Genomic DNA, 24,474 nt, shown 5'->3' on the forward strand with positions numbered 1-24,474 from the left:
TTTAATATATATTAATTTTTTTTTATTTATTTAATATTTGTCAATAATATATAAATTAATTTTTATACCTGATTCCAAAGAAATTGTTCTGTATACATTGGATGAAATATTTTTTAATAAGAGAAAAGGCCATTTTAATGATAAAATAGTTTTTTTTTTACGTAAAGTGCGTAGTTTTCCAAAAGAGGCTCAAAGAAAATGTAAATTTTAATTACATAACCAAAAGGTCACCCTTAATTTTATTGTTGCTTTGGAATATTTTTTTCAGAGTATTTTATATTAGACGTTATTGTTAAATTTAAATATACAAATAACGACTAATAATATTTATAAATAAATATAGTGAATATTTAAAACTAAAATTGTATACATTTTTTTGATGTTTTATTTAATTAGTGTATTTTTATTATATAAAAGCGCAGGATTATTTAATTTTTTTTTTATTCAAAGTAAATGAATATTTTTATATATTTCGTTTATTTAATTTCGATAAATTACATTTTATCTGTGATGACTTAAGCTCTCTGCTGCATTTTGTATTTAATCAATTTTCTCTAATAAAAAGAAAATAAAATAAAACTTACATTTAAATAAAAATTTATTGTTGTGAAATAAAAAATCTGATTTATCTTCTAATACACATTATGTTTATTTATCTCGAAGATATATATGTAAATAAGTTATGAAAAGAAAAAAATAAATATGCTTCGGCGATAATGATATAAGTGGTTTTATTAATTGTATAACAAAAACAATCATCTATTTAGATAATAAAAATAATGAAAACTATGATTAACTAGGGGAAATGAAATTTTATTGATAATTTGTACAATTGTTGAAAATGGAACAACATTTTGGTGATGGCTGCGAATTAAAATGCTTATTGGGAATTCGATTGATGATTAATTGAATTGTGTGGTCGAAAAGTTTTTTGCAAAACATGAGCGTCCGCTGGCTCAATTCTTTTATAATAATGATTTTTAGTTTCTACGACTTCAAATCCAAATTTTTTATAGAAATCAATAGCACCTTCATTATTTACTTGAACATGCCTATAATGTAAAAATAAGAAAATTATCAAAATAGTATTTAGAATAAATATTTTATGAGTAAGAAAAATGATTTAAAAGAAATAACTAAAATTAATACTCACAGAAAAATTGAATCAAAATTGCCATCCTTTTCAACGTAATTTAAAACATGTTGAACCATTACAGTTCCGATTCCTAGCCTGCGATAAGGATATAAACATCCCAGGGTCATTATATATAGCCTTCGAGAGTTTTCTGATGTGTCGACACGACAGCAAACGGCGCCCACCTTCAATTTTCATTACATTATTAGTTAAGGAGAAATTTAACAAAACGTGATAAATACATTTTTCCAACTATTTTTTGCAAACACAGGTTTCGCAGACGTGCAAGAAGTTAGCAATGCCATTTTGTTTTTTTCAAAATAATAATTCTTGTGTTGTGTTGCATAAATTTTTTTGAAAAAATAATAATTAGGACTTAAATTACAAAAAAAAAACATTTTTAAGCTCACAAATGCAAGTCCAGGACAAAAAGAAATTCTTATAACAATTTTCAAAATCTTTAATAATACATAATTTATTGAAAACAATTCAAAATTAAAATCAAAAAACGATTTTTTAATCCATAAATATTAAAAAATTATTATTTTTCAAAAACAAATTTTGTGTTAAATTATGCTGGACTTGAAGAATTCAGCACAAAATTTATTTTTGAAAAATAGTAATTTTTTAATATTTATAGATAAAAAACTATTTTTTTGAAATTTAAAATTGAATTATTTTGAGAAAATTTTTAATTTTTCGTGAATGTTATAATTGTTCTTTTGTGCTGGAATTGCGGAAATCAGCACATTTATTTTTTTGGAAATAACTTTTAAATATCTCTGAGAAAAAATGTTTATTTGAATTTAAGAAGAAGTTTATAAGATTTTCCTTTTGTTCTGGTTAGTTAGGAATTAAATAATTAAGTAAAAAAAATTGATATCTGAATAAATACATTTTAAGAATTCCTAAAATAATAGAATTTGAGGGGGAAATATATAAACACATCGAAGTATTTAAGACGAAAAAAACATGCGAATTTTAGGAAAAATTGAAAAAGAATTAATAACATAACAAAATTAAGTATAATCAAAGGACATTTTAATTTTTAATCATTGGTAAATTTCTTAAAATAATGATTAATTCTTTCCAATGGGTAAACAATTGTTGTAATAATACATTTTCATTGTCAAACCTACCACTATGTCGTTATAATATGATAATTTTGCAAGTTCTCCAGCTTCCAAAACATCTTTATAAAACTTCTCGTTGTATGATACTGGAAATACGACTTGATTAAGTAACTTAAGTTGTTTTATATTGTGAGGTGTAACATCACCAAGTTCTATCTTAGCCCTGTGAAAAAAATTTTATATTCTCTTATGCCTTTATAAACATTTAATTTTTGCAATTCAACGTATATTATAAAAAATTAACATCATTTTTATCTTCTCTATTGAAATGTAGTTTCAAAAAAATTGGACAATATTCAATAATATTGTAAACTATGTAAAATTCTAAAATATTAAATGCAAATAAATAATTCTAACAAAACAATTAAAAAGAGAAAATTTTTATTGTAAACATCGTGCTTTTTTTGACACATAACCTCAAAATTATGAACCTTGACTTTTATCAATTACCTTGTCATTTTGTAGGGCTCGGGCTTGGCCTCAAAGTAACTTAACGATGGACGAAACACTTTGAAAACTAACAAATTTAAAAAGATAAAGAATATTTTTGAAAAAAATTGTAAATTGACGTGATCAAAAATTCGACTTGACTGCGTCCAGGCCCGAACGGCACACAGTCCTAATTGCTGAGTGCCCTATTTCAATATTATTATTATCACTTGAAAAATTTATTAGCAATGAAATTTCTTTCACAATCTAGTTATAAATAAATAAATGTTTTACTTTTTTAATGACAACTTATATTTTAATTTATTAAAAAATCCTCTTCCAGTAATGAAAAATTGAATACAAATATTTTAGCTAATATAAAATACAAGTAATAGAATATGTAAGTAAAAAAAATAACTAATATGATATAAAAATTTATTTATGAATTTTAATAATGTTTCTTTTATAATTATTATAATTTAATACTTTATATACTAAAACATTTCAAATTTCCTACACTTTTAAGAATAGAAATGCAGCGCCAACTTGATTATTTGGATGCGCGCGCATCGACAGGCCGCCATCTTTAATATCACATGACCCTCTTTACGTGTCCCGTGACCAGCTCACGTGAATTTTGACAAAATTCAAACATTTTTTGGTCGGGGACAATGGATATGTTGGAGCAACATCTTAATCAACAGGATGTCAGGTAGATTTTATAATGTATTTTGTGAAATTAGATAAAATATCCCTTGTCAGTTGCTGTGACCATGTCGTTGTTGTCAAGGTCACAGGACAGTGCACAGTGCGCATTTAGCTATATATGTGTGTAATATTTGTACCATTTTTTTTTCTCAACAAAACGAGTACTAATAATTTTTTTTTTCTTAATTAAATAGAAAACAACTTTTTATTTTTCTATTTTGCAAATTTTGACATAAGATCAATCGTTGTTTTTTTGCTCCAGTTCTGTTACCCATAAAGACGAAGATGGAACAGGAATTGTCATTGAGGAAGCGGAAATAGTCGATTGTGATGGTAAGAATTTAACAAATTTATCAATTTTATTTAATTTAAATAGACAAAATTAATATTAATAAGGTGTGTAAAATTATGAGAAAAAAAAGATATTCTCATTTGAGGTTAGTTAGTGTGTTGACGTCAGCTTGTTGATTCTCGAGAAATTCGAGAACCATTGTTTTGATTTAAATATTTTGGTTCAAAATTTCTGTTTTCTTGAGTTTAATTATTGATTTATGAGATTTAGAAATTAAAATTGTTTTAAGGGGTATAAATTTCGGTAGTAAGACTGTTTTTTAATATAATGTTTAGAAATTCTTGATTTAAATCAAAGAGTCGTTTACATTTAAATTTTTTAAACATTTTTTTTAAAAAATAAAATATTTTTTACATTTAATTTTGTATTATCTAAGATTCAAAATTCATCTTTTAATCTTTTGGCGAATATTCTATTGATATTTTATCCAAAGTTATTTGCTTTTTGAAATATTTGTTTAAAAATCTTTATATTACTTTAAATATGTATTAACTATCATAACCAGTTAATAGAATATTAAAAAACATATCGATTGGTTTATTTGTGAAATTTTAGCTTAAATTATTAAAAAGTTATTGACGTTTCAAAAATATCATTTTAAAAAAAAACTTTCTTTTTGAATAATTTTAGTTTAATATTTTTTACAAAAGTTCTAGTTATTTAAACCTTCTACGTTTATAATATTACGAAATTATTAACTTTTAAAAAATCAAAAATTTTGAAAAGCTTTAGGTTTAAATTAAAACGTTATTTTCTTGGATAAAAATATAAATATTTCTTGATGCTTACATTCGGCTTGCATTAAATTTATCGTTTAAGTATTTATTAAAAAACAAACTATTTAGAAATTAACTTCCTTCAATTGTTACATAAATAGAGAAAAGTCAGATTTAAATAGAAAAATTGGAATTTTTTTTTACAAAATCATGATTTTTATCAACCCTGTGGTTAATGGTATTTATAAAATCATTTAAAACCTATTTCGATATTTTTGTCATTAATTTCCAAGATTGTTTAATTTTTAACAAATATCCACCTATTATCTTAATGATTTGATTATCGATTCTGTAATTATATTCTTTTTTCTATTTTGAAATTTTTAAAATTGTTTTTTTGCATATTTAACAAATTTTAATTTGTAATAATAATAATAATTTTTTTAATTATTAAAAAAAAATAGGAGACGCTGTTACTGATGATGGAATGCGTTATCAAGAAAGTCTTACTTATCGTGTTGTCCAAGTAAATGGAGCTGCACCTGGAAGTGAAATGGAACTTCCTGTAAATCAAACCGGAACTAATACGGTTCAAGTTTTAACATCGCCTCTTAATGGTCAATTTTATGTAATTGGAAACGCGAATGACGTTTTTACAACAGCTCAAACTTCAAGATCTCTCGCTCCCAGGACAGCGACACTACAATTAGAAACACCTCGAACATCTTCCACGGGATTAAAAAAAGTTAGTAGAATTTTAAAAAAAGTTTTTATTAACTTAAATAACTTTTTAACAATTTTATTTTATTTTCAATGAAATCTTCTTTATGTTCTTTCAAATGTTCTACAAATTTAGAAAATTTTTCGTTTTTGCAAGTTTTTTTCAACTTTTTTTTATTTTATCAAAAAATATCATACTAAAAAATCAATAAAAATCACTATATGTATATAATTAGTTTTATGTCAAATAGAAACCTTTTTACACAAGTTTCAAGGGGTGTCTAGACACCCCAGTTACCCTTTAGAGGGTGAGAAAATTAAGTTACTCCTTTTAGGGTTAATATTGATGCATTTTTAATCGTATTTGGTATTTTATTCCATAATCTTGCGCCTCTGATAATAAAAGACTTTTGCATTTTACACATTTCATGAAATGATATATAAAATATTATTATTATTGTCAAAACAATTTAGTTATGAATTTATTTAATGATTTTTTCACTCATTTAATTGACTTTGAATTTTATTACGTTTAGAGAGATGATAGACGAAGAGCAACCCACAACGAAGTCGAACGTAGGAGAAGAGATAAAATTAATAATTGGATTGCGAAATTAGGAAAAATTATTCCTGAGTGCAATTCTCATTCTAATAGTAATGGAAATGGGAGCAGTGGAGAAGGGAAAACAAATTATGAGACTCAGGTAATTTTTGTTTTAATTTCAGTAATATTTAATAACAAGAATCACAGTTGGATTCCTTTTTTTTTTTTTATCAAATCCTCATTATTTATTTCGTTTAAAAAAATCACTTAAACTATATACATAAAGTGATGATTATTCTTCTCTTTTTTCAATTAAATGTTAATCAAACATTTAAATTTTTTCAAATTTTTTACATTTATGAAGAAAAGAGAAGATAAGTGCAAAAGAAAATTTAAAAGTTAATAACAATAACACTTTAATACTTAAATCGATTTATAATAATAAACTCTTAATAAATTGCAATACTATTTTTTTCACTTTTGTGGTAAATTATATGTTTTCTCTAATATTTTTTTACTGGTGGCTGAAAAACTGAACTCAAGAATAGTTAAAAAGAATTTTTTTATAACATTTCTGAACTTATATTAATTTAGAAATTATTTTTTCGAAATTTCTGCACATTTTTGGCAACTTTTTGCTCTGGAAATAGTAAAAAGTACTATTCTCAGAGGAATCTTTACTATTTCACGTGTAATATTTTCTATTTCCGTAGCAAAAGTTTCCAAAGATGGTGTAAATTCTTTGTGATTTCTGTAATAAAATTGAAAGAAACAAGTAATTTAATAAAAAAAATGGATTTTTCTTTTCAGAGCAAAGGCGGAATTTTAGCTAAAGCTTGTGAGTATATAGGAGAATTAAGAACTGCAAATCAAAGTCTAGGTCAGTGTTTAAGGGACAACGAAAGATTGAGACAAGAAGTTGTAGATTTAAAGCAACTTGTAATGGAGTTAAAACGAGAAAACCTTCAGCTTAGATCGCAATTGACGTCCAATCCATCTAATTCGGAAATCGCTCATATAAGTCCTTGAACAAAAACAAACAAAAAATTGGTTTGCTTCTTTTCTCTGTAAATAATTCAATAGCGGCAATTTTTCAATTTATTTAGCATAGCAAATTAGATTATTATTATTTTCGTTACGAAAGCCAAGGGATATATTCGACTTTCAGAGAGAAAAAAAACTGCTGTCGCAAGAGTTTATTATATACATATATATATATATATTCGAAGCGATTTTAATATGTGTGAATCGAAAGCAAAAAAAATGAGATAAGGCTGTGAATATCGAATGCCGATTTGCGTTACTCTATGAGCAGTACAAATCCAATTTCAGATATCGTTTATCATGAGGCTTTATTTGCCATTAGATGGACATCATGGTAAAAGTCTAGTAGGCCATCGGCTTTTCAAATCAATTGCATATTTTTATTTTTCTTACTGTTGAAAAGCAGTTAAATATTTTTAGATAAACAAATTATTAGGACTGAGCAAATTTAGAAATGTAGTTCAAATACTTACATAAAAAAAAGAAGAAAAGAAAGATTATGTAAAGAAACAAATTATATGACGAGACAATAGAGAGAAAAAGTCGAAATATAAAAAAGAAAAAAAAATTATCAAAACCTGTGTGCCATTGGAATATCACAAGCCTAAGGTTTTAAATTCGTATCGAGATAAAATTATAAAACTTCAAAGTTATTCAGATTTAACTTGTTGATACATCATTCAAGTGTATGTAATTACATGTACATAAATATATATGTAATTCTTACATGTGTATATTTCGGTGAAGTAATATAGATATATTGATTTTATTAACAATAAACGTTCTTTAGCGTTTTTGGATTTCTTTTTTTTGATTGTTAAATATTTAGGAAAAACTTTATTTGACTACAAGGAAGTAACAAAATAGCTTTTTTAGTATGATGAATTTTATGAGCACGTACTATTATAGTAAGAATTTTTCTTTTCTATAAAAGCAAGGGACATCATATTATAAAACGTAGATTTTTATTTCCTTGTAATCATTGTAAAATCATTTAAAAAAATATTTTTAACTCTCTTTTTGATGTTTTTATGTATTAATTTTCAAAATTTCAAAAAAAAAATATTTAATCATTTTCAGGACAGGGTACATAATTATTTGTTTAAATGTTTGTTAATGTTATTTTTTGTTATTCTAATAAGGTTTCGATTATAAAAAAAATAACAACAAACAATTTTTTCTCCCAAACGCAGAATAAAAAAATAGTAAATTTATTTTTTTGAAAAATAGATTAATAATTTTATAGTTTTTAATTATATAATGAAAGAAAAATTGTAAATTTGTTACACAAAAGTGTTAGGAGAAATCATTTTGGATTCTTAATAGTTTTATTCACGTGATGTTTTTATTTGACATAAATTTACGTTGATATTTATGTTCTTTTCAAAAATACACATAAATATACATAATGTATATGTATTATATATAAATAAAATATTTTCTTTGTATCAATGCGACATCAAAAATACAAGGCAATTAAAATGATGGATCGAAATATGTATTATATCGTTAATGTATATATTGCGGGGTTATTGTTATATTATTATTAAAATGAAATTTAAAAATTTTTCTTGTTTTTAATTTACCTTTCTTGTTTCTATTATTTTACAAATTAATCCTGTTTTTTTTTTTATTATTTATAATTTTTTTCCGGCTAATTTATTTAATTTGATAATAATTTTTTAATAAAAATACAATAATTTGTAATATTAATTTACGATATTCGTACTTTTATATATTTAGTTATGTACTTCCTAATTTATTTATTAGTCAATTATCTATTCTTATAGATTTTACTCTTATTTTTAATTTTCAATTTTTGGTTTCTATTTCTTATTTTATTTTTAGAATAGGTACGACTTCAACCTCATGTTTTCTCCAATGCTAGGGTTGATTTTATTTAATAAATATTTTATTTCTATTAATGATAATTTTTTAATAAGAATAATTGCTAAATTTTCAAAAATTTGGCAAAGAATTTTATATAATTTTAAGAATAATTGAGTTTTGTAACATATTTACGATTTTTAGAATTAATTGAATTTTAGAAGAATTTTGTTAAAATTATGAAAAGCAGTTAATTTGGCGAAAAATTTGAAAAAAGAACTTTCAAAAATCAATAAGTTTGATTTAAGGAAAAGTCCCATTTCAAAATATTTACAAGAAAGTTCTATATTTATTTTTGATTAAAAAATATGAAAAAGGTGAAAAAATAGCAAAATCAAATTAATCGTAAAAGGCATTGTAAAAATTATGAATTTTGTTTGTTTGTTTTTCTTTTGTGTTTTATTGATTTTTTTTTACATATCATACAATGGAAATGATACTGAAGTTGCTGGAACAGTGGACATTTGTGGAGTTTTTTTTTTTTTTTTTTTTATTTGTTTTGTTTACTGTAAAACCCAGCACCTTAAGTTTAGCCTGCATAAAATATCTTTGTCAGTGCTGTCGAACAATCAACTTCTTAGAATAAAATCGTTATTGACTTTAAAACACGATAAACATTAATAATCTCGTGACGCTCTCTTTCTCTCTCACTCTCTCTTAAATACTGAATTAATTATAGATATTTGGAAAATTTAAAAAGCAATTTTTTTTTTCGTCGAACAGCACTGAACTGCATTATGTCAACATTGTATAATCTTTTTAACGCCTACATTTAATTTCTGTTACGTTTATAGAATATAATAATATAGTACAATATCTAATATTCCACGATTTATGCTTTTTTTCATTTGAAAGCTGTCTTGTCGTCTCAGCGAATTATTTTTCGCAACACCAAGGCCATGTGTTTAATCAAAAATTAATTATACATATTACTTATCGTATATCTTGAAACGATTTGAGAGCTTTCAATAAATGATATATATATATATATACTTTTGTAATATACATTGTAGATATCTCGCAAATTTTGCGTAACAATCCACACTGATGATTTTTCTTTTTATTTATCAAACCAAAAAATTCCCAGATTTCACAAAAGTAAAAATTTACTAACAAATGGTTTCTTTTTTCTTTCTCTTTTATATTTTTAGCAAGAGGAATATATTCGGAAACACATTTTCGGCAGATGATATTTGCGTTTAGGGGGTGTTCCATTTTATTGTCTCACTATTTGTCAATATATATTTTATTAATACTCTGCGAAAAATGAGACTTGATAAATAATCGAAAAATTAGAGTGATTTGAAAAAGAAAATTTATCAGAGATTATTTCTATATACAATAATTCGATGTAGAATACTAATTAGTCAAAATATGACCGATATATATGTTCAATCAATTAAATAAACTGAACAAAGGAAATAATAGTAGTCCCACAAATTTCATTCTTTCTTTTACTTTCTCTCCCTCTCTCTCTTTCTTTCTCTTCCAGCGAGTTTTAGTACAGGGACAGCGACTATTAAAAATTATTTCTCGTTTTTTTCCGACTTAAAAAAAAGAAAGGTCTCGAAAAAAAAATCCGGGAATCAAATACTTATTAGTTTGCCAATAAAATATATTGCATTGGGAATGTACTAAAAATTGTGCAGCAGAGCGTGCACTTGATGCACTTTTTTTCAAAATCTACCTCGAGGCGATTCACTTTGATTATTAATCGAGGGATTTCAAAAAATTAAAATTATAGAATGATTTTTTTCTTTTTTTTTTACGTTTTTTTCACTTTCTCTCTTTTGTTTTCTATGCACAGCATATTGCATACTTGGAACATCCCCAAACGATTGAAATTGGAACGTTCCTAATTGAATGGGAACCGAGACAATAGATTAATAATAATAATAACAAATAATTCACTTAAAGAGAGTGAAGAATTAATCTTCTAGATTTCTGAATGCCTGTTGAATATCTTCGTGAAGCTGATCGAAGTCTGCTCTGATTTTAGACTCACCATCTTTTACAGGATCCTGAAAAAATTGTTATTTATTGTTTTTTTCTGATTTATTTATGATTTATAATACAGTGGGTTTTTTGTTCAACTTTAGATTGAAATAAAATAGGGGATTTTTTTCAAAAAAAAAAAAAAAAAAAAAAGGATATTTTGAAAATCTATAAAATAATTTTAAATAGTTCAAATTTGTATTAGATCCATTTTCTTGAGAGACTTTTGGTCATTTTACTTATGGTAAAAAAAAAATTTTTCGGTAATTTTGTGACGTTGAATTCCGAATTTTTAAAATTTCTACATTGGTGGAATTTTGCAGAGTAAACTTTATATTGAACCAAATTTTTATATCAAAGAATTTTTATTTAACTAAATTATTATTTAAAGGAATTTTTATTTAACCGAATTTTTTATGTCAGATTCTATAATTTACTGAACAATAATTTAATAAAAAATTTTATTCATTATATTCAAACGAATTTGTAAGTAATCTGAATTTTTTTTAACCGAATACTTATCCTACGAAATTTACATTTAACAAAGTTTCTATTTAACAGTAATTTTTTAAGACAAATTCTTTAGTTTGCTCAATTTTAAATTAACAAAATTTAAATATTAAAGGAGTTTCTATTAAACAGAACCAGCAGAACTTTATTTAACGGAATTATTTATTTTAAGGAGATTTAACCAATTAATATATGCCCAATATAAACAAATTATATATTTGTTTTTAAAAACAAATAAAATATAATTAAAATTTATTTCATTAAATTTTTAAAAATGTAAAATTACAAAAAAAAATTTTTTTAACGAAAATTTATTGTTAAACAGATAATAATTATTTATAACTTTTCTATTTAAAGTTAATAAATGATTATAATTTTATCCAATTTTTATAAACAATTGCTGAATTTGTTCATTGAAAAATTCTCTACAATTCTGTTTGTTAAATATTTTAATAATGTTTTGTTTATTTTTAAACAAAATATTATTTAACAAAAACTAACAAACAGAATTGTAGAAAATGTTTTAAATTGATTTTTTTTATGTTCTACGTCTTTTAAAAATCAGAAAAAATGTTAAAAAACAATTACAACTCTAAGGAATCAAAATCTGTTGAAAAAATTTACTAGCAATTATTTTAAAAGTTGTGATAAAAATTATATAACTCGGTTTAGTGTCATAAACTTTGAATACTAATATTACTTCCTTTTTTTAAATAATAAGAAAAATTCAAAAATACTAATATTAATTCGTTTTTTAAAATAATAAAAAAATTTGAAAAAATACCTTGAACTTCATGGAACTGAGTTGATAAAGTATATTGCCCATACTATCTCTAATGACATTCCATGTGATTTTGTTATCCGACTGAGCAGTGGATTCCACGGCGTGCCTTGACATATCATAAAATGCAATCATGTTACGTAACATGCCCACAGTTTTGTAGAACGGACAGAATCGATCGTACGGTGAGTAACTATAACAAAATTATATTCAATTTTATTTTTAAAAATAGTCAAAATCAACAATTCCTTTCTTTTCTTCTTCATAAATTAAATTGTTTTTTTTTATTTGATAAATAGAAAAAAAAATTAAACAAGTATGAAATTCAGAAGTTTAACATTTAGATTGCATTTTTTTGTGTGTGTGAAACAAACCTGTTTTGTTGGAGAAAATCATCTTTGAGAAGTTTTGCAACTTCAAGTGTAATTTTGTCTCCTTCGGCAAGAGAAGCTTTACCAACCAATTGTACAATTTCTGATAAATCTTCTTCCTCTTGAAGAATTTCTTTAACTTTCGTCCTAAGGGGAACGAATTCCTGGAAGTTCTTGTCATAAAAATCATCCAAAGCACGAAGATATTTACTGTAGGAAATCAACCAATTAATGGAAGGGAAATGTTTGCGTTGAGCAAGTTTCTTATCTAAACCCCAAAATACCTGAAAAAATTATTTTATATTCAATTATATATTAATTATTACAATGTGTAATTTTTTTAAAATAAATCATTTTATAAAGCACAACTTACTTGAACAATACCAAGAGTAGCGCTCGTAACAGGATCAGAGAAGTCACCACCGGGTGGAGAAACAGCTCCGACAATACTGACTGAACCTTCACGATCTGGATTTCCTAAACATTTAACTCTGGAAGAAAATTTTTTTTTAATTATTATAACAGCGACAAGGAATTGATTAAATAAAAATTTTTGTCATTGGCATTTAAAAAACTTCGTTTAAAATACCTTCCAGCTCTTTCGTAGAAACTGGCGAGTCGAGCACCCAAATAAGCTGGATAACCGGAATCGGCAGGCATTTCTGCCAAACGTCCGGAAATTTCACGAAGAGCTTCGGCCCAACGTGATGTAGAATCTGCCATCATTGATACATTATAACCCATATCTCTGAAGTATTCGGAAAGAGTGATACCTAAAACAAGAAGAAAGGATTTTTAAGATCAATTTTCTTTTCTCATTAATTTATTTAAAATAATGATTTAATTTTTCGAAGAATATTGAATAAACAAGATATAGAATTTTAGGCCTCGAACCGTTTTCGATATTAAAAATTACGTATTTTACGTATCAAAGAAGAAAAAAAATTATTGACCAATTTATGTACTAAAATTTCATTTATATTTCTAAAAAAATTTTAAATTAAATTAATTCAAAATTAAATTTTTTAAAATTTTGCTTGCTTTATTATATAAATATGCAATAAATAAAAAAAGTTACATTTTGTCAAAATTACGGACTTTTACGTAAAAATTTAAAAATTTGATAATTTTTCTTAATTTGTGTACTTGGTTCGCGGCCTGCTGAATTTAGGTATAAATGAAAAATAAAATCTTACCAGTGTAAATGGAAGCTTCACGAGCAGCTACAGGCATGTTTGATGTATTTGCGACCAAAGCGGTACGTTTCATAATAGATTCGGTCACTCCATCAATTTCGACAGTAAGTTCAGGGAAATCACGCAATACTTCAGACATTTCATTACCACGTTCTCCACAACCAACATAAATAATTACATCAGAATTGGAGTATTTGGAAAGTGCTTGAGAAATTACAGTTTTTCCACAACCAAAAGCACCAGGAATTGCAGTTGTTCCACCCTGAACACAACTAGATAAAAATAAAAAGAATATTACTTCTAAATTATCCATTTCGAAGTGTTGATAAATTACAAATTTTACATTTATAATAATTAATTCTACAAAAAAATAATTATGAAATATTTAGAAATGATAACAAAAATATTAGGAATTTTAAGAATGAAATTTTACATCTACAATATTCAATTCTACAAAGAATAAATATTGACTAGGAAATATTTGGGAATGATAAAAAAATATTATGAATCTAACAAATGTTATAATAAGGAGAAAAATATCTACAATTTCAAGTCCTTTGACAATTATTTTAAATAATTTTTAAATATGTAGAAAATAAATCTTACGGGAATAAAGAATCCAAAACTCGTTGTCCAGTAAGTAGAGGATGATTGGCAGGTAATTTTTCTGTCACTGGTCGTGGTTGACGTACAGGCCATACCTGCGAATTAAATAATATAGGCATTAATATTATTGTACATGCAATGCAATTATCACAGCGAAGTTAAAAATAAATAATTAACAAAATTTATTATTTATAACAGATTCATTGACAATTTCAAGATTTTTGACAATCAAAGCCTGCTTTTTTATATAAAAAAAACTATAATTTAAATAATAAATAAAATTTTAATTGTTCTTACCTGCAGCATAGTATATTTTTGTCTCTCGCCATCAAATTCAGTTTCCAAAACAATATCCTGAAAAAAATTAATAAATTAATTAATGCTATCGAATTAATTGCGAAAAATTAATTATTTGAATACAATTTAAAGGGGATGATAAAATCAATAGAAATGAACTCACATCAACGGTGTAATTTCCAGCAGGTGCAATATAGGTGACGGTACCTTTGCTCTTTGGTGGCAAAATCATTTTATGTTTGACGAGTGTATTCTCGTGAACGATTGCATATAAATCACCTCCAGTAATATGACTTCCATTTTTAATATTGAGTGGATTAAATTCCCAGGAAGCCGTGCGCGATAAAGCTGGAACATTCACACCTTTTGGGATGTAAATTGAACTTGTGAGTTCATTAATGTCCTTCAAGGGACGTTGAATACCATCAAAAATACTGCCCAAAATTCCAGGTCCCAATTCAACAGAAAGAGGTTTTCCAGTTCTTAAAACTGGATCACCCACAGTGACACCGCTTGTTTCTTCGTATACCTAATTTTAAAAAATATTTAAATTAAACATTTTTTTCAAATTTCAAAAATTTGTCGTTTCCAAAAACTAAGTTGTAAATAGAGACGTATGAATAAGCTCGAAAACTAATTTGTTAGACATTTAAATTGACATAATTTCTTTACTTAGAATTTACTTTTAACCAAATTTTTATTTCTTCGAATTATTATTTAACAGAATGCGTCAATTTTTTTTTCTAGAATTATTTAAGATAAAAAATTATTATATATTATTAAAATTAAATTTAAAAATATTTTTGACTATTCTAAAAATTTTGTTCAATAAATTAAAATTTTTTCAAAATCTATACGATTGATTATTTAGAATCATGAAAAAAAAATATAAAAAATATTGAAAATAAGAAAAATTGTAAGTTGAATTTTTAAAAAATCACCAGTAAAATTTAAACCAATCAAACTTGACCTGGTTTAAAGAGGACAATTTTTTCAGAACCTAAATATGAAAAATTAAGAAAAGTAATTTTTATCCATTTTATAACTTTTTTTTAAGTTTTGAAAAAAATTTAACATTTGTAGGGCATTTTTATTATATAAACATTTAGACCTTAAAGATAAAAATTAAAATACGTTTTTTTTTTAAAAAGAGATAAATTAATTTGTTTTCTCTAAAAATTGTTTAAATATTGTTATTTTCTAAAAAAATTTTTTTTAATATTCTTACTTGAATAGTGGCCATATCTCCTTCCAATCGAATAATTTCTCCCACTAGTTCATAATAACCGACACGAACCAGTTCGTACATAGCAGATCCGGACATTTTTTCCGCGGTAACCACTGTAAATAATTAATAATTAGTAATGAAGGAAAACACTCAAAAAAAGTTAATTAAATAAAAATAAAAAGAATTAAAAAAAGGAAATTTTAAATATTTATTTTATTATAATTTGAACAAATTTTTGAAATGTGTTTTAAATTTCTTACCGGGTCCGGATACTGCGTAAACATAACCGAAGTTTGATTCCTTGTCTTCATTCCTTATCTTTGGTAAAGTCATTTTGTTTGTTCACTATAAAACAAAAAAAAAAAATTAGAAATAGTTTACATTACCCATATTTATATATCTTATTCAGAAATGAATTTGAAATAAATTAGAAATAAACAATGAAGTAAATGAAGAACGAAAAAATGTTTTCCAAATGCCCATTAGAAAAGACATATATTTAAAAACCTATTAAAAAAAATATAATTGTTTTCTTTATAGAAAAAAACTGATGCTCCACCTGTTGATGACAATATCTTGAAAAAATGTTCTTTAAATTAAAAATAACAAATTTCGAAAAATAAAGTTTAATTAAAATTTTTTTAATTATAATGTAAAATGAAAAACAAATAAACCTCACTATATTATCAAGTTCTCAGAACTTGTCAATTATTGTAATTTTTCTAATTTTTATATAAGGCGTAAATAAAACAAAAGTGAATCACAGGAAAGATTTTTAATTAATATTTTTTTATTAATTTAATCATATTTAATAATCATACAAAAATTAAATAAATAAAGTTCTAAAATTACAAGTTTAGAGAAAAATTAATAATTTAGATTTAATACGTGTACAGAACAGTAAATATTTCGTCAAACAGACACAGATATAAATTCTCAAAAGTAAAATATTTGTTTAAAAACGTAAAAAAAACATTTTAGAGCTCATTACCAGGGATTCACGTGAGCGTTCAAGCCGTTCAAAAAATAGGCGTAGCCCTTTTAAATACCGAAACGTCTGTGTTATAATTCACTTTTTATCAAATTATTTCTGACAAAATTAATACAACACTAAAATTCGCGTATCATTTAAGTGATATTAATGAAATTAAATATCCTCTCACAACAAAACAGTATCAATTTTAAAGACCATTTATATCAAAGACGATGGCGCAGAGTAAACTCGATCGATACTGTATAGTGCGTGTATATGTCAATACCATTGTTAATTTACCAAGTTTTTGAATACAAAATTATCGCGATGATTTTATAGTATTTATAAAAAAGCACAATATTAATGAAAAAAAGTAAATATTAAATTTAATATGTTGAAAAAACTTACAGTGATGTTAAACGTACTGTTACAAGTCCACCCAACAATTCAACAACTAGAGACGAGTTGACTGCTATCATAAGACAGGTCAGCTGACTGCACGTGGTGTCTGCGTACAACCAATCAAATTTCTCGCCCTTCCAATTGTGTAAATTGACCTTAAAACTAACTGGCGGGAAATTCAAATCTCAAAAAAAAACCAAGTGTAATTAAGTAATTCTTTTTTTTCCAGTTTAGTTAAAAATATTTATTATTACTATCAGTCGTAAGGTAAAATTTTTAATTTTCGAATAATTAAAAAAATAAATTTAATTCGTTCAATAGTTTTAAATTACAAAACAAATATTATTTTTCTGTAATTGGCATTTGTATAATAATTTACAAGTCTAATTATAAATTAACTTTGGATCCTTAGATATTAATACCTAATAATAATAATTTATTATAATATATAGTAATACTACATAATATATAATACAATACTAAATAAAAAAAAATTTATATGTTAAAAAATTAGTTAATTAATAATAATTGGAATTAAAATTATAGTAATTTAATAATTCCAATATTGTAAGTAATTCTCATTCAAAATGTAATATAATTTTATTATCTATTTTTTAAAAATAAATATTACATAAGAATTTTATTGATTTTTTTTCTTTTTTATTTGTATATTTATATATTGCGTAGATATTTTTTTGTTGAAGATTCTATATTTTTAATTTACATAATAAAAATTCTCATTAAGAAGTTTCTTTTCTGTAATGACTTCTCCTTTCATAATTGCATGACTTCAAAGAAGAGAAAAAGCCATTAAAATTTTCTTTGTAGTCGCTATTCGTTATATATATACTACTACTACTCATAAAACTTTTTTCCATAAAAATAATACTCTTATTTTGATATATATTTCCGTTTATTTTTAAGTTTTATAATGCATTTTATGAATTTTTTATTTTCGCCATTTTCTTTTAGGAGCTTAAAGTTCACTTTTCTTCATGAAGAGATGGTGATTCTCCTAAAACTGGTCATTTTCGGGAGAGAATTTTTTTTTTTAAGTAACTGAAATTTTTTTTTATTAATTTCTATTTATTTTCATCAAACACAGTATTTTAGATTTTCAGTATAATTATTGTTTCAAAATTTTTAATCCGTTAAATTTTATAATAAGAAGAAAAATGCTATGTAGTACCAGTATTAGCCGGAAGTGCGTAATAAGTAAATTCTTGTACAAATAACTTTTGCGCATCTTCGTGCGCAACTTGTTCTGTATCATAACCTGCAATTATTATTGTTTTGATGTTTTCGTGATTCTGTATAAACATGTAAAAATTGTATGTAAATACTTGTTTAAGTTTATAAATAAAATAATAAAGTAAACCTACTTAATGTAAAAGAAAGATTAAAAAATATATACGACAGTTGTCATTATAGAATAAGCGTAATTTTTTGGCAACTATGAAGTTAAAAGTTTAATATTAACAAAATTAATTTTTGTATTAAACCAAGTCCACTTCTGGGCCGAAAGGCTGAAGCTTAATTAATAACATTAATTCAATTACCTATTACAAACAATTTTATTAATTAAATATATTATTTCTTTATTTAATTATTTCCTTTTAATATTATTTAATTAAACTGACGGATTATTTGAAAATAATAATAATAATATAATGTTTGAAAAGACTATTATTAAATTTAAATGTTCGAATGTGTCTGTTCAATAAGCGTATTTATACATATTTCTTCTGTAATCAAGTTCGATGCTTTCAAAACTATGTTTTGCCTAAAGGCAAATTGCCTTTTGTCTGCTGACAAATATACGACCCTTTCAGTCGCGTGGATATAAATTTTACCCTTTGAAGCAAAAAAAAATATATAAAAAAAATAATAATCCCATAGAAAATGGTTCTCGAATAGTAAAATTAATATTCTTTTTTATTACATATATCAGAGTTTCTCTTATTTTTCCATGATAATGCAAGAAGCTTGTTTTTATATTTTAAACCGTTGTTATACAAAGCCTTTTTTTAAAGTCCATGCAAAGATATTCCAATCAATATTCAAATTGAGAAAAATTTAAAGAGTAATAATATGTAAGAGGTTTGCATGACTCCAAAAATTTGTGTTAGTCCGAAAACATTTTTTGGACACATTAAATTATTTACTGTTGCAAATATAAATAGAATACAATGTAAAAATAATTATTTCCATGAGAAAAAAATTACAAAGAGTTAAAAAATTATTACTATAAATAAAAAGTGAAACTTAACTTTTAAAAATTATTAATATAAAAAAAGGGCTACAAATAAAATATTAAAAAATGTTAGTAAAAGAAAATGTTCGTTTTCTTCAACTTCCGATTTGTATACAAGGGAATTTAAAAAAAATATTATCAAAATCATTAGATATTAGTCTAATCTTTAATGAAATCTTTTTTTTATCGTTTTTTCTTGCCTGAACTGAATAAGATCGCACAGTATAAAAACCAGAAAGTGTGTAGGTAAATATACCTTCATTGTTTCAATTTCATTGCATTCCTCAAGCAATATAAGAGCTCACAAAAAATAAATTAATTTTGAAAAAAATATTTACCATCATCTCCCTTATACATGTATAAGAAACAATTTAATTTTTTTTTAACATCAGTGTATAAATACAATAAATATTTTGATCTAAGTTTTAAATTAAAATTTTTATATCGTTTTCTTCTATAAAAATGAGATCAACTTTATAATTAAAATTTTTAACTTCAAAGGAAAAATTAATTAATATATTCCGCATCAAAAACGTAATTGATATATTAAAAGTTTCGAGTAAAATCTAAATAAACTTTTTACATAATACGCAAAACATAAATGATATATATGTACGAATATATTTATTCCCGTATTTTCATATTCACATTATGAAAATTGATGTATATGTTAATATTAACTTAAATTTTCCTAACTTTAAATTATAATAAAAAAACCTCTCATTTAAAAATTCAGCTAAGTAGAATTTCTATTAAATGACAAATCTATTAAATAAAAATTAGGTCAAATATAAATTTTCTTTATTAAAAGATTTGTTGAATAAGAATTTTGTTAAATAAAAATTATACGTTAAATGTAAATTCAATTTATGAAAAATATTCTCAAGTGAATATTTGAATAAATAGAAATTCAAAAAAAAAAATAATTCTGTTAAGTAAAAATAATTTTTTATGAAAATTTTTCTATAAATAAATTAAAGAATTCAAAAATTCCGTCAGGCCTAATGTGGGGAATATCGAACTGCTTATTTTTTTCATTGATTAACTAAACAAAAATTGAGAAAATTAATAATTTATAGTTAACAAGAAATATAATAATTTGCCATGTATATGTTAATTAATATTGTAAGTAATTTGAGGATCTAATATGTCACATTTATGACCTTCGAAAACCCTGTCAATTAAAAGCAATGATAATGAAGATAAAGCACGTCTTCACTTACAAACTTATTAACACAGCATATATTAAATCAAGATTATTATTATACATAAATTTTAAAAAGTTTCAAATCTTTATTTTTAACTTTCTTATATTCATAATTACAAAAGGGTAAGAAAAATTAATAATTCATAATAATAGTTTTCTATGTATTAGCATTTATTTATTTTTTAATTTAATGCGAAATATAGAATAAAAAATTTTTTATTAAAATATAATTGATACTGTAAGAAAATTTCAACAATAAAAGAAACTACCAATATGTAAACATGCAAGAAATTTAATTTTTAATTTAATTTATTATTTTTATTCGAACCAAATATAATTTAAATCAAAATTTAAATAAAACTATATTTGTCTCAATATGTATAATAACGCAATTTAATTCTTTGAAATAAAAATTCTGTTTGCCACAGATAAAAATTTTATTTGAACCAAATAAAATTTTATATTTGTCGCAAACAATAATTTTACTTGAATCAAATAAATATTTATGAAGCGGTTAAAGAAAGTATGTATTTCTTCTCTTTAGGTGTGTAATCAAAATTTTGAAGAAGATGTCAAAATAATAATTATATAATAGCTATGCACTTGTTATTTGGTATTATGTTATATATAAAATATGCAACATTTAATTAAAAAATTGAAAAATGTAACAAATATTCATTCATACAGTTGAAAAATTGTTGGAAAAATTAAAAAATACAAACTTTGAATTACAAAATATAACAATTCTTTTTGGCAGACTTGATACAATCATATTTTCTTTAAAATCAATTGTCGTACCCTTTTGGACGTCATAGAGAAATATCAGCCTACAGAGAATGCGGGTTTGGCACATCTCCAAAAAGTGAAATTGTGTCTCTCTGGCGCCCCAGATCAGCCTACTCGACAAATATATATAATATTAAGAAAAATCGATTCTCCAATTTATTTCCGGTCATTTTTTGATAAACTACAATTACCCTTGTTTTTAAATCAAAATATTTCAAACTATTTTTACAAATTTAAAAAAAAGAATACGTTTTTTTCTTGTCTTAAAAAAATATTCTTACAATTTTTTTCCCCTTGAGAATAATAATTTTGACTTTCAAATGTGTGTGTGAATATAAGTATAATATAAAAATTTTTTACTGCAGGTAATAAAAGTTTTTCTCAGTTTTTTCTTCCTATTTTTTAGATAAAAATGATGAAATAAAATTTAATCTTAGCTTAAAGATTAAAAGTAGAATTTATTTTTGCAGAGCTTGAACTCTATATTTAGTTTAACTAATGATAAAATGTTAGAAACTACTGAAGGGGGGTTGCATGAGGAGGGAGCTTTTTTCCTGCGACCCTGCCCCTGTCATTGTGATCACCCGTTTTACACGCGAGCACGTAGGCGCGAAATATTTTACAGGGGCAAGTGCAATAAAACTATCAGATTCTCGAGACAGGAAATATTCATGACTTGACCCTGACAATTGTAAATTCGTTTGTTTGCATATACGAAAGGTATATATTGTACGAATAATTAATTTCTAACGTGAAAACACATTAATTTCTGTTTTTATTTTTGATAATTTATATACGTACTTTTTAATTTTTTTATATAAGTGCCCGAATATAATTAATCATTTTTTGAGTAAAAACAATTGTTTATTTAAAAGATACAACAATAAATATTGAAAAAGTTTACTTTGAAACGTCTACACAAATAAAACTGGCTTAAGGGGCTGTGACGGTTGAAAAATAAGTTGTTTTTTGGGATAATATTTTTTAAAGAAAAGTTTTCTATCGAATGTTTTCAAACTTTACCAATATATTTTACTACAAATCAAAAATAAAAAAATTTTTTTAAGCCTAAATAGCTACATAGTAGGGACTTATCCCCTGCTTTGTAACGCTTCTAAAAAAAAGTCCTTCAACCGTACGTTGCCACGATTCCAGTCGATCCAGTCACTGAATTTATAAAATCGAAATATGCGGTTAGACTGTTAGGTATTCTGCGTAAAATGAACTGGGATATTTAACCAATATTGAAAATTGACAAAATCGCGGAGTTTTCAAAAAACGTCGTTTTTTCACCGAAAAAAAAATATTCTTGTATTCAGAGGAAAATTCCTCTTACAGAATCCTCTTGAATTTTATTCTTAAAACAAGAGTATTACTCTGTAAATAATAATATTTTCCTCTAATTTCAAGAGGATCGAAACAAAAGGACTATTCTAGAGCATTCCTCTTATATTCAGAATAATCTTTTTAGAATAAAAATAATACTCTTAGAATTTAGAATAATCTTCTATGTTTAAGAATATTCCTCTAAATTCTAAGAGGATTTTCCATAGAAAGTCGCTCATGCGAAAAGATGATTGCGTCATAAATCGCATATCATGCGTAAAAAAGTTTTAGTTTCTGTGTGAAAAAAGGGGAATTAAACAAAATGGATAATAATCTTTTAAATATCTTGATAGAGTTGCATCTTACACAATACGTGCCTATTTTTGAAGGTAAAAGAAATTTTTAAAAGTAATTTTTAAAAGTAATTTTTAAAAAAAATTTTTAAATTTTGAGGTTATGCTATTTAAAATTTTATTTTATTACGATTTTTATTTATTTTAATTTTATTTAAAATTTATTTTAAATAAATTTTCAAATTTAATGAATTATATGTTTTGCGCATAAAAATATTATTAAAAATAGATTTAGTTGATTTATTCAAAAAAATTAAAATCAAATTTATTATTTATACTCAAATAGATGTAAATCATGGAATAACAAATTTTATTCCTTTTAATTTTATAGATTATATCTATGACATACAAATTAGATGATTGCATTTTTATTATTTCAGACTTCTTTTTATGATGATATTTTCCTCTTAAAATAAGAGTATCCACTTAAATTAAGAGGAATAATTTTACTAGAGGACAATCCTCTTAAACCTAGAGGACATCCTTTTGCAGCATATACTAGAGGAAAATATGCATTGAAATAAGAGGAATCCTCTTGAAACAAGAGAATTTTTTTCGGTGTGGATCCCTCAGACCCAAACAATTTGCTTCTTCATCTACTTCTATTTAAGAACATTTTTTTTAAAATCTTTATCAAATTGGATAAGCTGATGCTATAACGTACATTTAAAAAAAGAAAGAGAATTTTTTTATGTAAAACTCTTTCTAATATATTATTTTATAGCTCTTATGTACGCAGTTGCCTGAGCTGGGTCCCTCGGACCCAGACAACTTTTTTTTCATGTACGTCAACATATTTGCTTGAAATTCGTTACTCGGGGGTTTTCGGGGTCGCTGATTACGAATTCAGTGTCCGTTTTTCAAAATTCAAAATGACGGATCCAATATGGCCGACGACTTTTGAAAAATTTAATGTATTCATTTGAAAATAGTTACTCGGGGGTATTCTGGATCGCTGATTACAAATCTGATGTTACTTTTTCAAAATTCAAAATGGTGGAACCAATATGGCGGTTTTGATTGAAACTCGTTGTTCAGAGGTTTTCAATTGTATTGATTTTTAATTTTTCCTGTCCGCCATATTGGATCTGACATTTAAAATTTTTAAAAACTTATATCAGATTCGAAATCAGCGACCCTGAAAACCCCCGAGTAACGATTTTCAAGCGAATCCGAACGATTATTTAAAAATTCGTCCGCTATATTGGATCGGCCATTTTGAATTTTCCAAATCAGACGTCTGATTTGTAATCAGCTATCTCAAAAACCTAAGAATACCCAGTAATACTTAAATTAAATTAATTACTTTTTTTGTATTGTACACTCAAATTTGCCCTGTCGAAAAAGGTGTAAACAAAAAAATGCGTGTGTATGCAAAAACTTCCTGAAAAAACCTAGATTTTTGATAATTTAAAAATTAAAATATTATTTTTAAAACTGTTTTTATTCTCCGATTTAAAAAAAAGATTTCAATAAAATTGAACTTTCTTTTACAAAATTTTTAATATTTTAGGAAAATGC

The 24,474-nt window shown here is 24.5% G+C and overlaps 3 protein-coding genes and 1 long non-coding RNA gene across 4 annotated transcripts; 2 read left to right on the forward strand and 2 right to left on the reverse strand.

Moving 5' to 3' along the window:
• Positions 1 to 714: 714 nt before the first annotated feature.
• LOC127279765 (probable N-acetyltransferase san) lies at positions 715 to 2,914 on the reverse strand. The gene is made up of 4 exons (XM_051302307.1): positions 2,719 to 2,914; positions 2,275 to 2,431; positions 1,154 to 1,320; positions 715 to 1,052 (listed from the first exon to the last, which is right to left on the reverse strand). The coding sequence occupies exons 1-4, from the start codon at positions 2,724 to 2,726 to the stop codon at positions 881 to 883; spliced, it is 504 nt and encodes a 167-aa protein (XP_051158264.1). The 5' UTR covers positions 2,727 to 2,914; the 3' UTR covers positions 715 to 880.
• A 328-nt stretch (positions 2,915 to 3,242) lies between these two features.
• On the forward strand, positions 3,243 to 8,348 carry LOC127279764 (upstream stimulatory factor 2-like). The gene is made up of 5 exons (XM_051302306.1): positions 3,243 to 3,409; positions 3,668 to 3,738; positions 4,938 to 5,218; positions 5,730 to 5,897; positions 6,548 to 8,348. The coding sequence occupies exons 1-5, from the start codon at positions 3,369 to 3,371 to the stop codon at positions 6,764 to 6,766; spliced, it is 780 nt and encodes a 259-aa protein (XP_051158263.1). The 5' UTR covers positions 3,243 to 3,368; the 3' UTR covers positions 6,767 to 8,348.
• Positions 8,349 to 9,039: 691 nt separating this feature from the next.
• On the reverse strand, positions 9,040 to 17,150 carry LOC127279755 (V-type proton ATPase catalytic subunit A). The gene is made up of 12 exons (XM_051302291.1): positions 17,034 to 17,150; positions 15,913 to 15,997; positions 15,653 to 15,765; positions 14,588 to 14,953; positions 14,425 to 14,481; positions 14,128 to 14,222; positions 13,522 to 13,793; positions 12,915 to 13,098; positions 12,699 to 12,816; positions 12,329 to 12,609; positions 11,958 to 12,147; positions 9,040 to 10,689 (listed from the first exon to the last, which is right to left on the reverse strand). Exons 2-12 carry the CDS (start codon positions 15,983 to 15,985, stop codon positions 10,597 to 10,599), a joined length of 1,842 nt encoding a protein of 613 aa, XP_051158248.1. The 5' UTR covers positions 15,986 to 15,997; positions 17,034 to 17,150; the 3' UTR covers positions 9,040 to 10,596.
• Positions 17,090 to 18,408, forward strand: LOC127279768 (uncharacterized). Its single transcript, XR_007842692.1, has 2 exons — positions 17,090 to 17,229; positions 18,000 to 18,408. It is a non-coding gene; the product is annotated as an uncharacterized LOC127279768 (long non-coding RNA).
• Positions 18,409 to 24,474: the final 6,066 nt, after the last annotated feature.

The sequence above is a fragment of the Leptopilina boulardi genome, unplaced genomic scaffold (assembly GCF_019393585.1).
Source record: "Leptopilina boulardi isolate dan_hultmark-lab unplaced genomic scaffold, ZJU_Lbou_2.1 LbouV2_223, whole genome shotgun sequence".
NCBI classification, from domain to species: Eukaryota; Metazoa; Arthropoda; class Insecta; order Hymenoptera; family Figitidae; genus Leptopilina; species Leptopilina boulardi.